Source organism: Sinocyclocheilus rhinocerous, unplaced genomic scaffold, assembly GCF_001515625.1.
Source record: "Sinocyclocheilus rhinocerous isolate Xijiao unplaced genomic scaffold, SAMN03320098_v1.1 scaffold1549, whole genome shotgun sequence".
NCBI classification, from domain to species: Eukaryota; Metazoa; Chordata; class Actinopteri; order Cypriniformes; family Cyprinidae; genus Sinocyclocheilus; species Sinocyclocheilus rhinocerous.
This window is the reverse complement of record NW_015633205.1, coordinates 129,724-145,442: the sequence shown is the minus strand read 5'-3', so window position 1 is coordinate 145,442 and position 15,719 is coordinate 129,724. Positions and strand designations below refer to the sequence as shown.

Below are 15,719 nucleotides of genomic sequence, written 5' to 3'. Positions count from 1 at the left end.
CATCCCATAAATTCTGTGTTAACTGTTTTTTTTTGTTGTTGTTTTTTTGTATTCCCTAAAGAAAATCCCATGTTTTAATTTTTACAATGGAAAGTCCAATGAGACTTTGAGCTGAAACAGGCACTGCTTGAAATATTTTTCTTTCTTTCTTTCTTTCTGTCTTTCTATTTGGTAAACATCTCATAATATGCTGGTTTTTATGTTACTGTTATGTCAATGATCACTCATGCTGTTGTAAATGCCCTAGAAATGGAAATATGACAATAGATGTGGACCAAAATGTCCTCCTGTCATTTCCCTGCACTGACGCACAGAAGAGCTGAAAATACACATGAGTTCCACTAGTCTTCCTTGCATAAGTTACTTCCATGTGGCTTCTCAAAAGCCATGACCTTGGCTTTTACAGCTTTACCAGGCCATCACCTTACTGCTTTTAACAACTGAATTCTGCAACAAAGACTGTTTTCTAAAAGATCAGCCCTTTAAAACAAAACTGCTGTATATCGCTACTATGGTGAGGGGAAGTGTTCCAAGCTACTTTAACAACATTCAGTCCAACTAGATACGAACACTCAGGCTAATCAGAGCATCATCACTAGCTAGACGTAATCCAAACAACAAACAATGTGCCAATGAAAGGGGTAGTGGGAACTGCAGAAAGTGCAAATGCTCATCTGTTTTCCTTCCGTGATGGCAACATGAAAAAGACATCTGTGGGTCCACACAAAGGCTTCTGGGAGTACCGAGTCTGCCCTGAAAAGAAGTATGCAGCATTCATTCTAACATGTTCATTGCTGCTCATGGCAGACATATGTAAACACTGCAGAATGGAGGTGCCTACGTGCCGGTGTCGGCACGGCAGAAAAATCTCTGTACATGGTATGGTGGGTCAGCCTCTATTGACGGGGGAAATAATGCACGTTTTATTTTGCACAATACAGCAGAACAATCTGTGATGTTGTGTAGTGACATTACCCTGGTATTTTTTTGTTGGGAGACTCAAATCAGGTGCCTTTATACTAAAGTGACGAGGAGTTCCCCAACGGATCAAAACAACAACAACAACAAAATAAAAAAAAAATAAAAAAAGATAATAAAAAAATAAAAATAATGACCCTACAAATTTTAACATTATTCATCTTGTCCTGTTTTCAATATCAAATAATCACATCACACACACACTCTATGGCCACACTAACAAAACAACACTTCAAACATTTATGAAATGTCTCAAGGATCCAAGTTACTCAACACGAAAAACAACAAAAGACCTTCATCATTTTGTTTTAAACATTTACAGTCCCATACAGGAATTCACTCCACTTTAAAAGTACAGGAAAATAAAAATAAAGAATTACATATTCAACCTTTTTATGTACTGTATCGGACAGCTGTTAAGTCGTAACACGAATTGAAAGTCAAAACAGTTTTGTATTTTTTGAATGCTTTCACAAAAAAATATGGACATCACTTAAATTCACGAATACATGTCAAAAGTTTTTCGTTTTACAAACGGGGAAAGAGAAATTTACAGTGTACACACTTTTGTCAACAAGGCAGGCATTTCAATAGAAAGAGCCTCATGTACTCTCCTCTCATAGTGTCAGAATCATCTTGAAACATACACTGACGTATTCATCTACAAACACAGTGCACAAAGCTGCCAGAGCAGATTTTCAACCCATACCGACTACTACTGAAAACTATTGCTATTGCCAAACTATTACAATGGCCATCAAGATGACCCCTACCTATGGCCTCCTTCACGGCTTCCAGCATGAGAATGACTCTATGACCCTGACACTCCACCACTCCAGGAGGAAATGCACTTCAGTGGCACTGCCAACGGCCAGACGGCTGCAAAGCACTTATTTTTCGCAAATGAACAACAACAAAAAAACAAAACAGTGCACATTGAACGGGGTGGCTTTTTTTTTCTAGCTTAATCACATATATGACAACAAAAAAAAACATCTCTGTGAAGGAGGAGAGATTCAGCTTGACTTGAGGTCTCAGAAACAGACTGAACAGTGATTTAAGGGCTACAATTTAAAACCATGGTGATAAGAAGTGTTATTATAAAGAGGCCATCCATTAATTGATGCTGGTAATGCCCTGTTAAGCAAAACGCCTGAGTTTTTTTCTTCTTCTTCTGTGTTTAACTGAAAGACACTATGGGTGGATGATTGCCTATATGCTGTAGGTACAAAACCATTTTTTGTGATCCTCAAGACCATAAGAGCATTAAGTTATTCCCTTTCACCGAATATTGAAAATAACTATATATAACTTGAGATAAATATAAAAATCGATTCTCCCCATGGGGGTATTTGTCTATGGACTATGATGTCAATAAGGCTGTAAATTTTAACACTTCAAAGGAAAGAATAAAAAACAGTGAAATTTACTGATTGTGACAGATCTAACACGCAGTAACTTGCGTGACAGTGATTGTAGCGCATTTTATAACAAGTCACTTGTTTGTAAAAATGTAAGGCATTTACTTGGGAATTGCATATAGCTACATTGTTAACCGGACAAGGTGAACAGGGTAGGGAAGATAACTGATAAAAAAAAATGCCAGCATTTAATGCCCTAGTGTGCATGATTCGCCGGTGATTGTCACTCTCAAGTCAAGCTGTCTCCCCTATGAAAGTCATCTTCTTCCGAAGGTCAAACTAGCACCCCAGGTGGGAAGTTCGAAGGAGTTTGTTAGTCACAGTAGACAAATCAGTGACTTTGCAGCCATATTAGACCAAATGGTGCCTTCTTTGCAGACATGCTTCAAAGTGTAGAAAAAAGTCCTCCCCTTACAGAGAATACAAAACAAACGTATCTCTCATGCACCTCTCTGCCTTTAGATACACTCAAGGGAAAAAAGACCTTGTCGCACACTGCATAGAAAGCAGTTCCCACTTTGGTCAATTACCAAAAAAAAACAAAAAAAGAAGAAGAAGAAGAAAGGAAAATAACAACAATGTCAACAACATCATCATCAACAACAACATAGAAAGAAATTAAATGTTTAAACTGTGTATCTCTGTACTAGCTTCTAATAATCTACATAGCTAAAATCACTACCTATATAGGCAAAACTTGGTATTGCATAATTCTTATAAATCTGGACCCGCCCTCCCCAATAATAACTGGAAGATGGAAAAACAAACAAACAACACATGATTCAAACAAAATCAAAAAATGACAACCACCAAAATACTGGAAAAAAAAAAAATAATGCTGGTTGATTATATACTTTAGAACGGCAACTATACACAGCCTTGATACGCACTGTAAATGTGAGATAAAGTAGTAAATTAAGCTAAAAATCAATGTCACAATTTCATCCAGAGTACAAAATATTTCTTATCATAAAAATGTTACTTTTTCCCCTAAAACGGTAATAAATGCAGCAAAAACAAGTGTAGTGATGTTTTCTATAGTCGAACGCAAGGCACGTAATGTGGACTATATATTTTCGTGCAAATTAAGATTATTGGAAAGATTAATTATATGTCTGATTGGAGAGGCAATGGCATTGCAAATGCCAGAAGCAATCATCGATTTCTGGGACTGCGACAGTTGAAACTACCAAAGTGGGTTTGAAATAAGCACCTTGAGACCTCGCCTCAACCTGCAAGTTAGTGTTGAAATGAGTACAGCTTTACACATACACATCACCAGCCTGCAATCCTCTTGTTTCTCATGATATCAAATGTAAACAGTAGCTTTACAAGCCAACATCTGACTAAACATGCATACTAGATCGGTGAGTAATATGTAAAAAAAAAAGCCATTTTATACACGCTGTGTGTCTGAGTCTTTTTTCATCGACTTTATGTTTTCATTTTAATAAATAAAAAGAAGAAAAACTACCCGCATGTTTGGGTACGGCTCAAAGTAAGTGCTGTCTTGTTCGTGTTCAGTTATGCTCACGTAAACGTTCGCTGTCAATCCCACTTTTCTCTTCCACCCTCAGCTTCCCCTAGTATTCCGAATCAAGGATACCATTCTTATTTTTATGATTTAGGTTCACTTTTTAAATGTTAAATTTGTAAAAAAAAAAATTTAAGTTAACATTTACTCCCCGTTCCTTTAGAGTCTTAGGGCAGACAGACTGTGATAGCTTCCCTTCAGTAAAATCATTTCAATTGCACTTGCCTCTTGTGAGATATTGTCTTATTTTTCTCAAAATTGTTTTCGAAGGAAATTAAAAAAGGGTAGTATTTCTTACCTAGTAATTCAGGCTTTTTCTTTCCTTGAAGGAAAAAAAAGTTTTCAGAGTTCTTAACTCTGGATAGGAAATTCCTACCTTTACCTTAAAAGAAAATTAGTACAGGATTGACATGATTACATATTCAAAAGATTTTGCACCAGGGGCAAATTAAATTTTGAGGGTAATATGAAAATAGAAACATTCAGTTCATTGAAAATTGTTCCTATGGTTATGTAATGAATATGATGAGCCTTTGTTTGATGATAGTTTGTTCCAATTGCAGCCTGCTTTACAAAGCATCCAATCAGCCAGCCCTTGTGTGATCGCCCCCTTCTAAATCGTTTTGTAAACCAAAACTAGTGACATGAGAACAAGAGAAACACTAACAAGAGACTAGCATGTCATGCATATACAGTAAGGCATCTAAAGTTTGTATGGTAAAGATCACAGTATCTCAGTTCAGGGACTTTCTTACACAATGACTGACTGGCGTGGAGTGGCTCATATCAGAAGAGAACGCTTTGACCCAACTCACTCTACTGCGCTAAGCCAATGTCCTTGAGAGGCTGGAATAAAGGTCCATGTCGATTGTATAAGTGCTGCTTGCTGGTTTGTCCGAGGACCTGTCTCTCCTGGGTCCAGTTTTAGGCCCCCTTTAATTGCTTGATTCTGCCTGGAGGAGGGGCTCACCAATGATGTTTATGCTGTAATTCTGGACATTTGTTGGCAGAATCGGAGTCCCGTTCGACACTTGGAATGGAATTAAGCTCGCCCAGGTACCAGGACTGCAGACACACAGGGAAAAGACAGATTATGAGAGTTATTAAAATCAACATTAAAAAAAAAATCCAATATATTGCACACGATAAATGCATTAGACTGATCACACCTAATCACAAACAATACTTACAGTATTTATTACAAATACTGTTTACAAAGTAACTCTAGATGCCTTACTGTGGGCATGACACATACACAGTTTTAAAATACAGCTACATTAAATACACAAAATAATGATCTTTAAAACAGCATCATATGACCCCTTTAAAGTTTTCATTAAACATCAAATTATTTAAATCTGAAACGGTTAATGAAAGAGCCATGTCAGGTCTAGACTTTTTTCCACCCTCTTTTGAAAAATACGCCTTTCCATTAAACACACACACACACACACACACACACACAAATAATATGAGTTCAGGATTGTGTCAGGGAACAGGATATCACAGAAAAACAAAGCACCCATAATGCAAATGCATGGGGGAAGTTTCCCCAAGAACACGCACCCATCTCAGCCCCCTGCAGCTGACACCCACTTTCAGATCAATAGGGTTAAGTCAGCGAGACTGTCTACAGAACTTTCCTATCTGCATTCAGCACATTAACGGCACAACAACACGAGACTGTTAATTGCGAGACGTGGTGCGAATCTCGGCTGCAAAAGCACTGGGGTGGACAAACAGCATGTTGTTCCCTGGGGGGAGGACAGGGGAGCTGAATGGTGCGTACATGTGTCGAATAATTAGACAGGCCAGAAACCAGAGCCCTGGTATGCCCCCCTTCTTTTCCCCAGCCCTGGTTTGAAATACCTGTCTCACCCAATCGCCTAACACAATCTTTCTGCTCACAGATTACAGGCTGTACTCCTGCTCTGTCAACAGTGCCCGGCGCACACAGCCACCTCTTTGTACCCCCGACTCACTCGTTTCTTTTTTGCCCCTGAAAGAGAAAAGGGACAGGCCCGGGGAGGGGTGGAGGGCGGTGGGCTGATTGAAGGAGAAGGAAGGAGACTGTTGTGTGCAAAGACTTTTCCCTGGGTTCACTGCTTTGGATGCAGGTGCAAAGCTTTAGTGGGCTTTTCTTTGGGAGTTTGTTGTTTGTTTTCTGAGGGGGAGACAAGGGCTAAAGCCAGTGGCTGGTGAAGGACAGGGACCCAGCGGATGTGGAACAGTGACTTTATTCTTCCTGAGGTAGCCCGGGGTTATACGGCTGCCTGTCACCCTGAATGCAGCTAAGGCTTCAGTCTGAGATTTACACAAATCACTTGCAGCCAATGCCTGAAATCATGTTTAAACAACAGAGCTGCAAATTATGATTTCAGCGCACACTGTGTCAGACTTTAAGGAGAAAGAGTCACAAAGAGAGTCACAAAGTTGTATCAACGGAAACCAAATCAAATGTGGACTAAACTCTCTTTAAAAAGGGTTAAATACTGTATATTACAAGAAGGACTAACTGAGCTCTGTCTCTCTTCTTTCCTGCAGCCCCTCTGCTGTCCTGGCTTGATAGAAATCATCTAACAGGAAAAGAGAGATTAAGTGTTTTAGAGATGTGGACAGGAGAGTCAGGCTCAAATCAGACTTAAATCACTGTTTGGATTTATGACTTGACTTGCTAAGTATTAAAGTACTTAAGGCTTGATTTTGACTTTGTTGCAATTACCTGAGACTTGAGCTGATGACTAAAGTCTCGTCATTTCCTATGAAAAAATCCAATGGCATTACAATTACGCACTGCATTTTTTTTTTTTTTCAAATCTTTTTCCCCCCATTTCTTCCAGACTGAAAAAATCAAGCAGTATGTACCAGGTAGTGATATTATCTATCAATATCTAGTAATGAAAATTCATATTTGCCATCACAGAAATAAATTACAGCCTTTGTGAGCATAAGAGTTTTCTTTCTGTTAAAATATTACGTTATATATGTAGTATTTAATTTTCTTTCTTTCTTTCTTTATATATTTAATACAATTAAAGGTGTCTTGCTAATCAACCCTTCTAAAAAGACTATCATTTTTATATTTTCATCTGCAAAAGAATCCAATCAACCAGTTTCAACTTTTTTTTTTTGAAAGAATTCTGACCAGTCTTGCTGAGTTAGTGCTTAGTTAAGAAGCTGGTTCATATATACAATATTCCCAAAGACAACATAGTGGTCTCTTAGACAGGGAAAGTGAGCACAAAGAAATAAAAGCATCCGGGAAAAGGATCACTAATGGGCCAGAAAAAAACAGACTACCACCCATCAAGCTCGTAAACTGTCTCATGCACTACTGCCCTAAACTTTGCCTTTACAGAGCATCAATAAACAGTGTCTGATGGATTGCCGTGGAGTGGGGTACTACCCCTTGTTTCCCAAGTTCAAGGTTCAGTCTGGTGTTACCTACTGTCTGGTTTCCCCGGCTACCAGACAAGCGCAGATGTGATGGGCCCCTTTCACATGGGAGATGGGTGTTGTGGGATAAAAGGGAGAACAAACAACTTTCCTCCCTTATCAGATTCTTGCTTCTTCACGAGTCGCTTATGGGTCTCTCATCTCAAATGTCCACCCTCCTGCAGGAGCATGCATGGGCCTGCTTCATTTTGGAATCAGACGCTAAATTAGATTATCTAATGCCATTTTAATGGATTGCTGACCCAATTCCTACAGGATGGCAACAAGCAAGTCTGGCTTGAATTCAATTTGTGTTGAGCTGTGGACTGGCATGCATCACACTGCGGCACTGCAGCTTTGCTAGTACATGCAACCGACAAATCACATTTCCAATGTCAATGACCTGAAGTCAACTCTTCAACTGCATTAGTCTTCATCTGAAGCACACAGCACACATTCTGCCTCTATCAACTGTGTTGCAAGTTTGTTTTTTGCAGTTGACAGAAACATGATAATTAGTAAACTTTTATTGAATATTTTAAATGTAACATATGTGCGTTGTTTTTCAATGCTCAATAATGTTAGCCATTAAAAATATAAATAAATAAATAAATAAAGGGTGAGCCACTGCTAGGGAACATTCTTCCCTCATACTCCGCGTGGTCTATTAGGAGGCCAGAAAAGGGGCTGGAAAGAAAGCAGGGGCCTGTAACCCTGATGCCTACAGAAGGAAGTGAGAGTGTGTTCAGTGCGACTTTGCTTTTCCACAGAGTTACTGCAGTGAGGAAGTGCTGAGCAAGGCCTTTCCCACAGCAGAGACCTGGAGAGACTACAAAAGTGGAAGAAAGAGGATATAGTTCAAGGACATATTGCTCACACTAAGCCCACCTTACACTAAGATTTGATTGCATATAGCAGCAGTGACTATTCTAAGAATACATGGCTTTCCCTTAAAATGCCATAAATATGTGGCAATGATATAGACTATAATATATGAATAACAAAATATATAGACACAATATATTTGTGTGTGTGTGTGTGTATATATATATATATATATATATATACATACATGCATTATATGTATATATGCATACATACATATAATGCATGTTGTAATGCTTACAGTGGATTCAGAAAGTATTCAGAGGTTCATCTTCCAACAGACATTCACCCTAAGCACACAAGAAGTTATCACAAAACTGGTTTTTGATTTGGAGAGTGTAGACTGATGTGGAGAGAAAAAAAAATTAAAATAAAAAACATTTTAGCCTAAGGCAGCAACATAAAATGTGTAAGCCCTGTATGATGCATTATCATCTGAAGAGGGGATTCAAGAAATATAATTTTCTTGAATTGATCTTGATTTCAATTTAAAATTCTTTCACTGTTAGGCATTTATAAAAAAAATTAAAAAAAGAGAACAGTGCAAAGCTTTAATGCAGAAGGACAGATGAGGTTATTAACCAGAGTAAACAGTCTTGACGGCCTCAGCTTTGAAAACCCAAGCTTAGCGGTGACCTTTGCAAATATGCAGCTCTCTCCTGTCAGTGAGCCTTAGACAGATGCTGCTGCACTAATGCTGGAGTTCTGCTCTTTTCTCAGCAGTAATCATCTTTCTAACTTCCTGACTTTCAGGAAGGCAAGGATGTTAACCATTAATTTATCTGATTAATGAATTCATCAACTGTAGATATATACTGTAGTTATAAAGAAGAACAGTTGATGAACATAGCCTGCTTCCAGAAGTCTGACAACAAATATCAAGGAAGGCTGACCAAGTGTGACTTTCCAAATATACTGCTAAATAAAATCATTAATCATAAACAATATTGTCTCTAAGATGGGCAGAGGCACATAAGGTGTCAGAAAGCAAGTCTTGCCTCTGAGACCCATTTGTAATGAATGCTGTCTGTCACTAACAGTCAGTGAATGACAAAAGTATTTAAATAGTTGTATGATAGTTTTTAACACTGGATAAATTCATCTCTTAGTGAAATTTATGTCTTATGGCTATTTTGAAACAGGTAACAATAGATCAGGATGATTGGCTAGTCATCCAACCTCAGTAATTTTATCTAATAAGTTTATCTTAGTATAGCTTTTGCTCAAATATTTTTAGCAGCATTTGGTGAATGAATGAGTAGATTTAACTTGAAGATGGCTCTAGTGTGCTGTGCTTTAGCATGCTAACAATAACTGCTTTATGCCAGTATATCAAAGCCTCTGAGAAGCTGAGAAATCTCTAAATGCATCCACATGTAGCACCTACAACCTTCAAATCCACCAATTTCAGCGAATAATTCTCTCATGTTATTTCACTGTGAAGTTCCTATAAATTTGGCCGCAGATTGCTCATCCAGATGTTCACAGTCTTGCAACAGCCTGAAAAAGGTTTGTGAAGTTCCCTTTATGACACTTTGAGAAACCAAAGTTTAATGAAGGGCAAATGAGATGGACCTAAAACATTTGGAAATATAGTTAGAAGTCAAAATGCAAATAAGCACATTAAATTTTCTCTCATGTTGTTTGCACATCTTTATCTTGACAATTTTATGACAATGTTATGCCATTATATAAATGAGTGATGCATTAAAGGGTTAGTTCACCCAAAAATGAAAATTAGCCCATAAATTACTCACCCTCAAGTCATCCTAGGAGTATATGACTTTCTTCTTTCAGACTAATCCAGTCGTGGTTATATAAAAAATTGTCTTTGATCTTTCAAGCTGTTTAATGGAACTCAGTGGGTGTTGCAACACTGACTTTGTTCCCCCCCCCCCCCGGAGCTGTGTGAGGCTATTATTATTATTATTATACTATTATTATTAAGGATGGGCGCTTTTATTTCACTTCTTTTGGACTGATGTACTGCAACGCCCGCTGAGTGCCATTAAACAGCTTGAAAAATCAAAGACAGATTTTTAATATAACTCCGACTGGATTCGTCTGAAAGAAGAAAGTCATATACACCTAGGATGACTTGAGGGTGAGTAATTTATGGGCTAATTTTCATTTTTGGGTGAACTAACCCTTTAATGGCCTTAAACACGAATACATGAACAAAATTCATCACAAATACACTTCTGCTTTTGTCTGTATTTTTCTTTTTCTTTTTTTTTGTGATGAGTGTAAAAGCACAGAAAAAGGGGGGCTTGATCTGGACTGGATTGGAAGTGGTGTTAGACAATTGCAGATATAGGTTGTACATGGTAATATTTAATGGAGAGGTGGGTTGAAAATAAAGGAAACGTTTACCTTTGCCAAGAAATCCCCAAAGCCTGTGAGGAATCCTCTGAGCCATATGACCTGATGTTTTGATTCACGGGCCAGTCACAAATCCTTAGCTGTCAATCAAACACCTCTCAGTCAGACAACTGGGCTAGCACAACGGCACTAACACACATTTAGCATGCAACAAGACCTGGAGCAAGACCTAAGCTCATTTCAACATATATTCTTACATTTATCTGATGATAATCTTAAATGAATAGATTAAGAAAACACCATCACTAATGGTCAGGATTAATAATTCTAAATTAGATCTTAAATCTTACGTTCTAGACCTAATTTAAATTACAATTAGATTCCATTAAAGAAAGTTGCCATCAAAACGTAAATAAACAAAAGGCAGTAGTCACAAGTGTCATGCAATACCATTAGTGGTCTAATTATTAACCATCCTGAAAGCAAAAGAAGGGGTTAGTATACAAAAATGGGGTGCTGGGTTACATGGAAACTATTCATCTGTCCCAGAATGCACTGGAATGGGAGGAGGCACATGCATTCCAAGTGGTACATGCAGTTACAATCACTTAATTGCTGTTAGAAATTGTCAAAGCAACCTGTTTTCACTGAAGCATACCTTGAAACATGCTATGTGAGAGACTGATCTTGGTCAGTAGAGTCAGATTGTTTTTGGTCACAAATGAATAAAACACCATTTGTTTAAGGGGAGACACTGCAGGCAAAAAACACTGTCTTTCCATGCATCTGTCAAGTTTGAGATTTTGGGCTTTTTGGTTTTTCATAAAGTCTTTTTTTCAGACTAGTGGAGAGAAAACATCCAAAAGACACTGTTAAGTGTTTCTTTTATAGCACTTTTATCTATTTGTGTCAATAGATTTGAATTACAATACATACTTTTAAAGGCCGTTTTCTCAAAATGAGTTTTTTCTCCTACACTGAGCCATAAATCTCCACTTCAGTAGTACAGTAGTACACACACCAAACTTTACATTTGTATTCCTGTCTATATCCTGAAGGTTTTTACAGAGGGATTTGTTCATATATAATTTGCTTGATTATATACAACATTTTAATCCCCCAAAAATTGTGAAAATATAGTGTGTTCTGTCCGTTCTAAGCATTTTCTTAATTATGGAGTGACAAAAATGAGATAGACAAAATTCCCTCTGTAAAAACATTGGACTCTAATATGTAAAAAAACTTAAATTAAATTAAAATTAATAATAACTTTCATTAATAAATCATTAACAAACATTATGTAATGTTTAACGAATCATTAATATATATATTTACATATCTAGAAACGTGAAATAATGTGCTTGTTAATGTTTACTAATAAATGTATTAAACAATACCTAATAATTAACAATTCATGCAAATTAAAATGCTTACAAATGTCATTAAACTTCTAATTCATATGATCATGCACATCTTGAAAATCTACAAATGATTTTAACAGATGTTATACAATAATTAAAAGCTTTTGTTAATGCACAACACTTGCTGCTATTGAGGTGTGATACAGGTAAGGTTAGGCTCAGGTGTATGGGTTGGTTTAAGGGTTGGGTAAGTGGTCAACAACAGTGTACAGAAGTCAATTTGATTACTATAAGGGAACACGATTCAATCTGTTTATATTGCATTGTTTTGATAAATGATAAATTAAGTATTTTCTTGAATCATACATAATTGTATGATTCAAGGAATATTCTGTTTAATGATTCACAATAGTGTACTAATATAAGTGTTGAGGCAATAAAAACGTTTTGCACCCAAATTACAATGTGTGTAATGTCTCTACCATGCATTTAGCTAAACTTAACTAACCACCCTTTACACAAACGTTGTTACAGTAGCTAAAAGTCCAATAAAGATACAAATTTTTTTTTAAATGTTTATAAACATTTACAAATGATGAATAGTCTCAACTTTAGATTGGGTACTGCAAAAACATGAACAAATTATTAATAAATGATTTGTAAAGATGTGAAAATAGGGTAAATTCTGGTCATTTGGGACAATTTTTGCCATCAAAATGACTGCTCATGAAGGTACGAATAATTAGTAAATGTTTATTATCATTTACAATTGAGGAATAGTTTCCACTTTAGATTGGGTACTGCAAAAACATTAACAAACAATTAATAAATGATTTAAGATGTGCAAATAGTAGAAGTCTACACAACAAACAAAGACCAAATATATGACCTTTACAGACTGTGATTATGAGTTAATGAATATATTAACATGAATAGTTTGTGAAGTGCTTAAAATTAATAATTAAGCTATATTTAAACAACATTTATAAATGTAAAAATGAGCATTAGCTAATATGTGAACTGAAGTTTAATGACACGTGTAAGCATTCAACAGTAGATTAACAAATAAACTTATATTAATTGTGTAATTTTTGTTAAAATCTTTTGCAGATTTTTAAAACGCATTGAAAGTTTAATGACATTTGTAAACATTAATTAATGATCAGTTAAGCATTATATAATGTTTGTTAATGATTTATTAATGAAGCTTTTAATCATTGTAAACCATCTGTCAAAATCATTTGAAGATTTTTTTTAAATGCATGATCATATGAATTGAAAGTTTAATGACATTTGTAAGCATTTCAATTTACATTAATTAATGATCGGTTAATCATTATAATGTTTGTTAATGATTTATTAATGAAAGTTATTATAAAGTGTTACCGATTTTTGTACTAGAAATGTATGCAGATTACTGCATATTTCATTAAATAATGACTAGATTTGCATATCTAAACCTAACATTTTAGAAAACTTGTAATACAAAAAATGCTTGCAATTATCAATGTAATCAATCAGCTGGGTAAGTAAGGCGATAACTATTAGTTTTTTTTACCCTATTCACCTGCAGTGTCTCGCCTTATGTCAATGTGGATGAGCGGGGGGGAAAATTACATAGTCATATATATATATATATATGCACACAAGCATGCAACAAGCTGTATGCATGAAAGTGTGAGAAGCCATCCACAAAAAAACAACAACAGAGTAAATCTGTAAGACCTCTAACACTAGCTTGCTCTATTCTTTTTCTATTCTATCTGTTTTCTTTTTATTTATTATATTATTTAAAAAACCCTTGCTACGTGTACTGCGTTAAGCTAACTGAGACTTGTTATAGCACCGTCCCTTTGGATAAAAGCGTCTGCTAAATGACTAAATGTAAATGTAAATGTAAATGTAAATGAAAATCCTGACACTTAGTGGAACATTCCATTTGCTAATGCCACCCCGTCACATACAGAAGTGGTAAACGACTCTCTGAATATTCAGTGGCACACTGTCAATAGCTCTTGCCATTCCTGGAAAGCACCTATACACTCCCAAATCAAATCCGTATTCTGTTGCAATAGGAAGGTGAATTGATTTTCTATATTTACGTCAAAGATTAATGCTCATCCGAAGAGTTTTGGGTGGCTGAAATACACATAGTCTAATATTTAGTCTGATAATCTGATAAAGAAACATAAATCAGGTGAGAAACTCTTAACACTGAACAAGAACTTCAATTGTAGCTTGGGGGGTCAATAGTTGGGGTTGTAAGATTGTACGTTTTTGAAACAAGTCTCTTATGCTCGAGGCTGCATTTATTTGGTCAGAAATACAGTAAAAACTGTAATATTGTTAAATATGATTACAATTTTAATATTTTTTAAATGTAATTTATTTCTGTAATGGCAAATCTAAATGTTCAGTCTTCAGTGTTACATGATCCTTCAGAAATCATTCTAATATACTGATTTGGTGCTCAAGTAACATTTGTTATTACTATCAATTTTAATATTACCAAACTTCAATATATTAGATTATATCAGTATTCGTGACTGGTGCTGGCAAAATGAGTCACAACGAGTACATTTTCAAAAATGTGTAATTTTTATTTTCGGACGAAAAATTACTGAGCTACACCCGTTCGAAGTCGACGAAGTCTGCAAAGTCAGTTCTGAGAAAAATCAAGTTGAAGTTTTCTGAAGGTTCCAACACAAAATCACCTAGCAACGTTGCATTGTTTCCTCCACTTCCTTCTTATTATTAATTACTATATTAATAAACAAATAATTTATCAATATTAATATAGCCTGTATTATTTGATCTTTGTTATTAAAAATCAGAACAGATGCAAAAAAACAACAACAACAAAAGTAGAACAAATATAAGAAAGAAACAAATAGGCCTAGTGCATTACTTTTTTCCATTTTACATATAAACAAAAGCATTCAAGTAAGAAAAACAAATAATCAAATTGTGAAAATCATATTTGTGTGTTTATTACAAATAAATTGATTATTAAAACTACAAAAGCAGCTCAATCAAGAACAGCGATTTTTTATTTTATTGTTAGTTTAACGAGACAGATGGCCTATATAGTAAGTCCTACTGTACTGCATGGATCTAATATAATGTTACACATCAAATGTTTTTCCCAAACAGTTCCCCAGTTAAGACATAACAGATTATGTTTGCGTGAATAGCCTATTTAAATACTGTAATTCTGTGTATACAGTGTGTGTATATTTATCGGGATCGCGCGCTGGCGGAAGCGCCTTTATGTGCGTGATTCAAATGTCAGTCAGTGGCACCACGAGAAGCGAGCAGAGAAAAAGGTACTCCTCTCAGAAAACGTGCAAATAAAGAAAATTTTAGATGTTTAATTACTATTTGGGGCATTGGGATTGCTTAATGAACTCATTTTGTGAAAACTTGAAATTCAACCAAAATCGTCATTTTTTCATCTGTACGTTAGCTCAAAATTAGTCAGTGCGCATTCCGAGTAATTTTGCCAGCATGGGTCATATACATTATTTTATCAAAGGATTCTCTGACGGAGAGAATTAGATTCTCTGAACTTAAACTTTTGAAAAAAAGTTAAGTGCCATTAAAGCTTGATTTGTTCTGAAGAGTGACTAATAGAAAAATATGTGAGGTATTTTCACATTGCTACGTGAGGATATCCACCTCCGTCAGTACTGCCAATCCTACTTTAACGAACTCTAGCAATAAGCGTGTGTGTGTGTATGAGAGAGAGAGAGAGAGAGAGAGAGAGAGAGAGAGAGAGAGAGA

At 35.9% G+C, this 15,719-nt stretch overlaps 1 protein-coding gene across 6 annotated transcripts in view; it reads right to left on the bottom strand.

Annotated features, from left to right (window-relative positions):
• Positions 1–4,065: 4,065 nt before the first annotated feature.
• The window catches only part of LOC107743940 (nuclear factor 1 B-type), a 95,973-nt gene continuing 84,319 nt past the window's right edge, over positions 4,066–15,719 (bottom strand). For 5 of the 6 annotated variants that reach the window (XM_016557393.1, XM_016557394.1, XM_016557398.1 and 2 more), the window contains exons 11-12: positions 10,627–10,715; positions 4,066–4,998 (exon numbers count right to left, since the gene is read on the bottom strand). In XM_016557393.1, coding sequence (XP_016412879.1) covers positions 4,869–4,998; positions 10,627–10,715 — 219 coding nt within the window. In that variant the 3' untranslated portion in view covers positions 4,066–4,868. The remainder of the gene's footprint in view (positions 4,999–10,626; positions 10,716–15,719) is intronic. The other variant, XM_016557399.1, reaches the window with a different exon arrangement.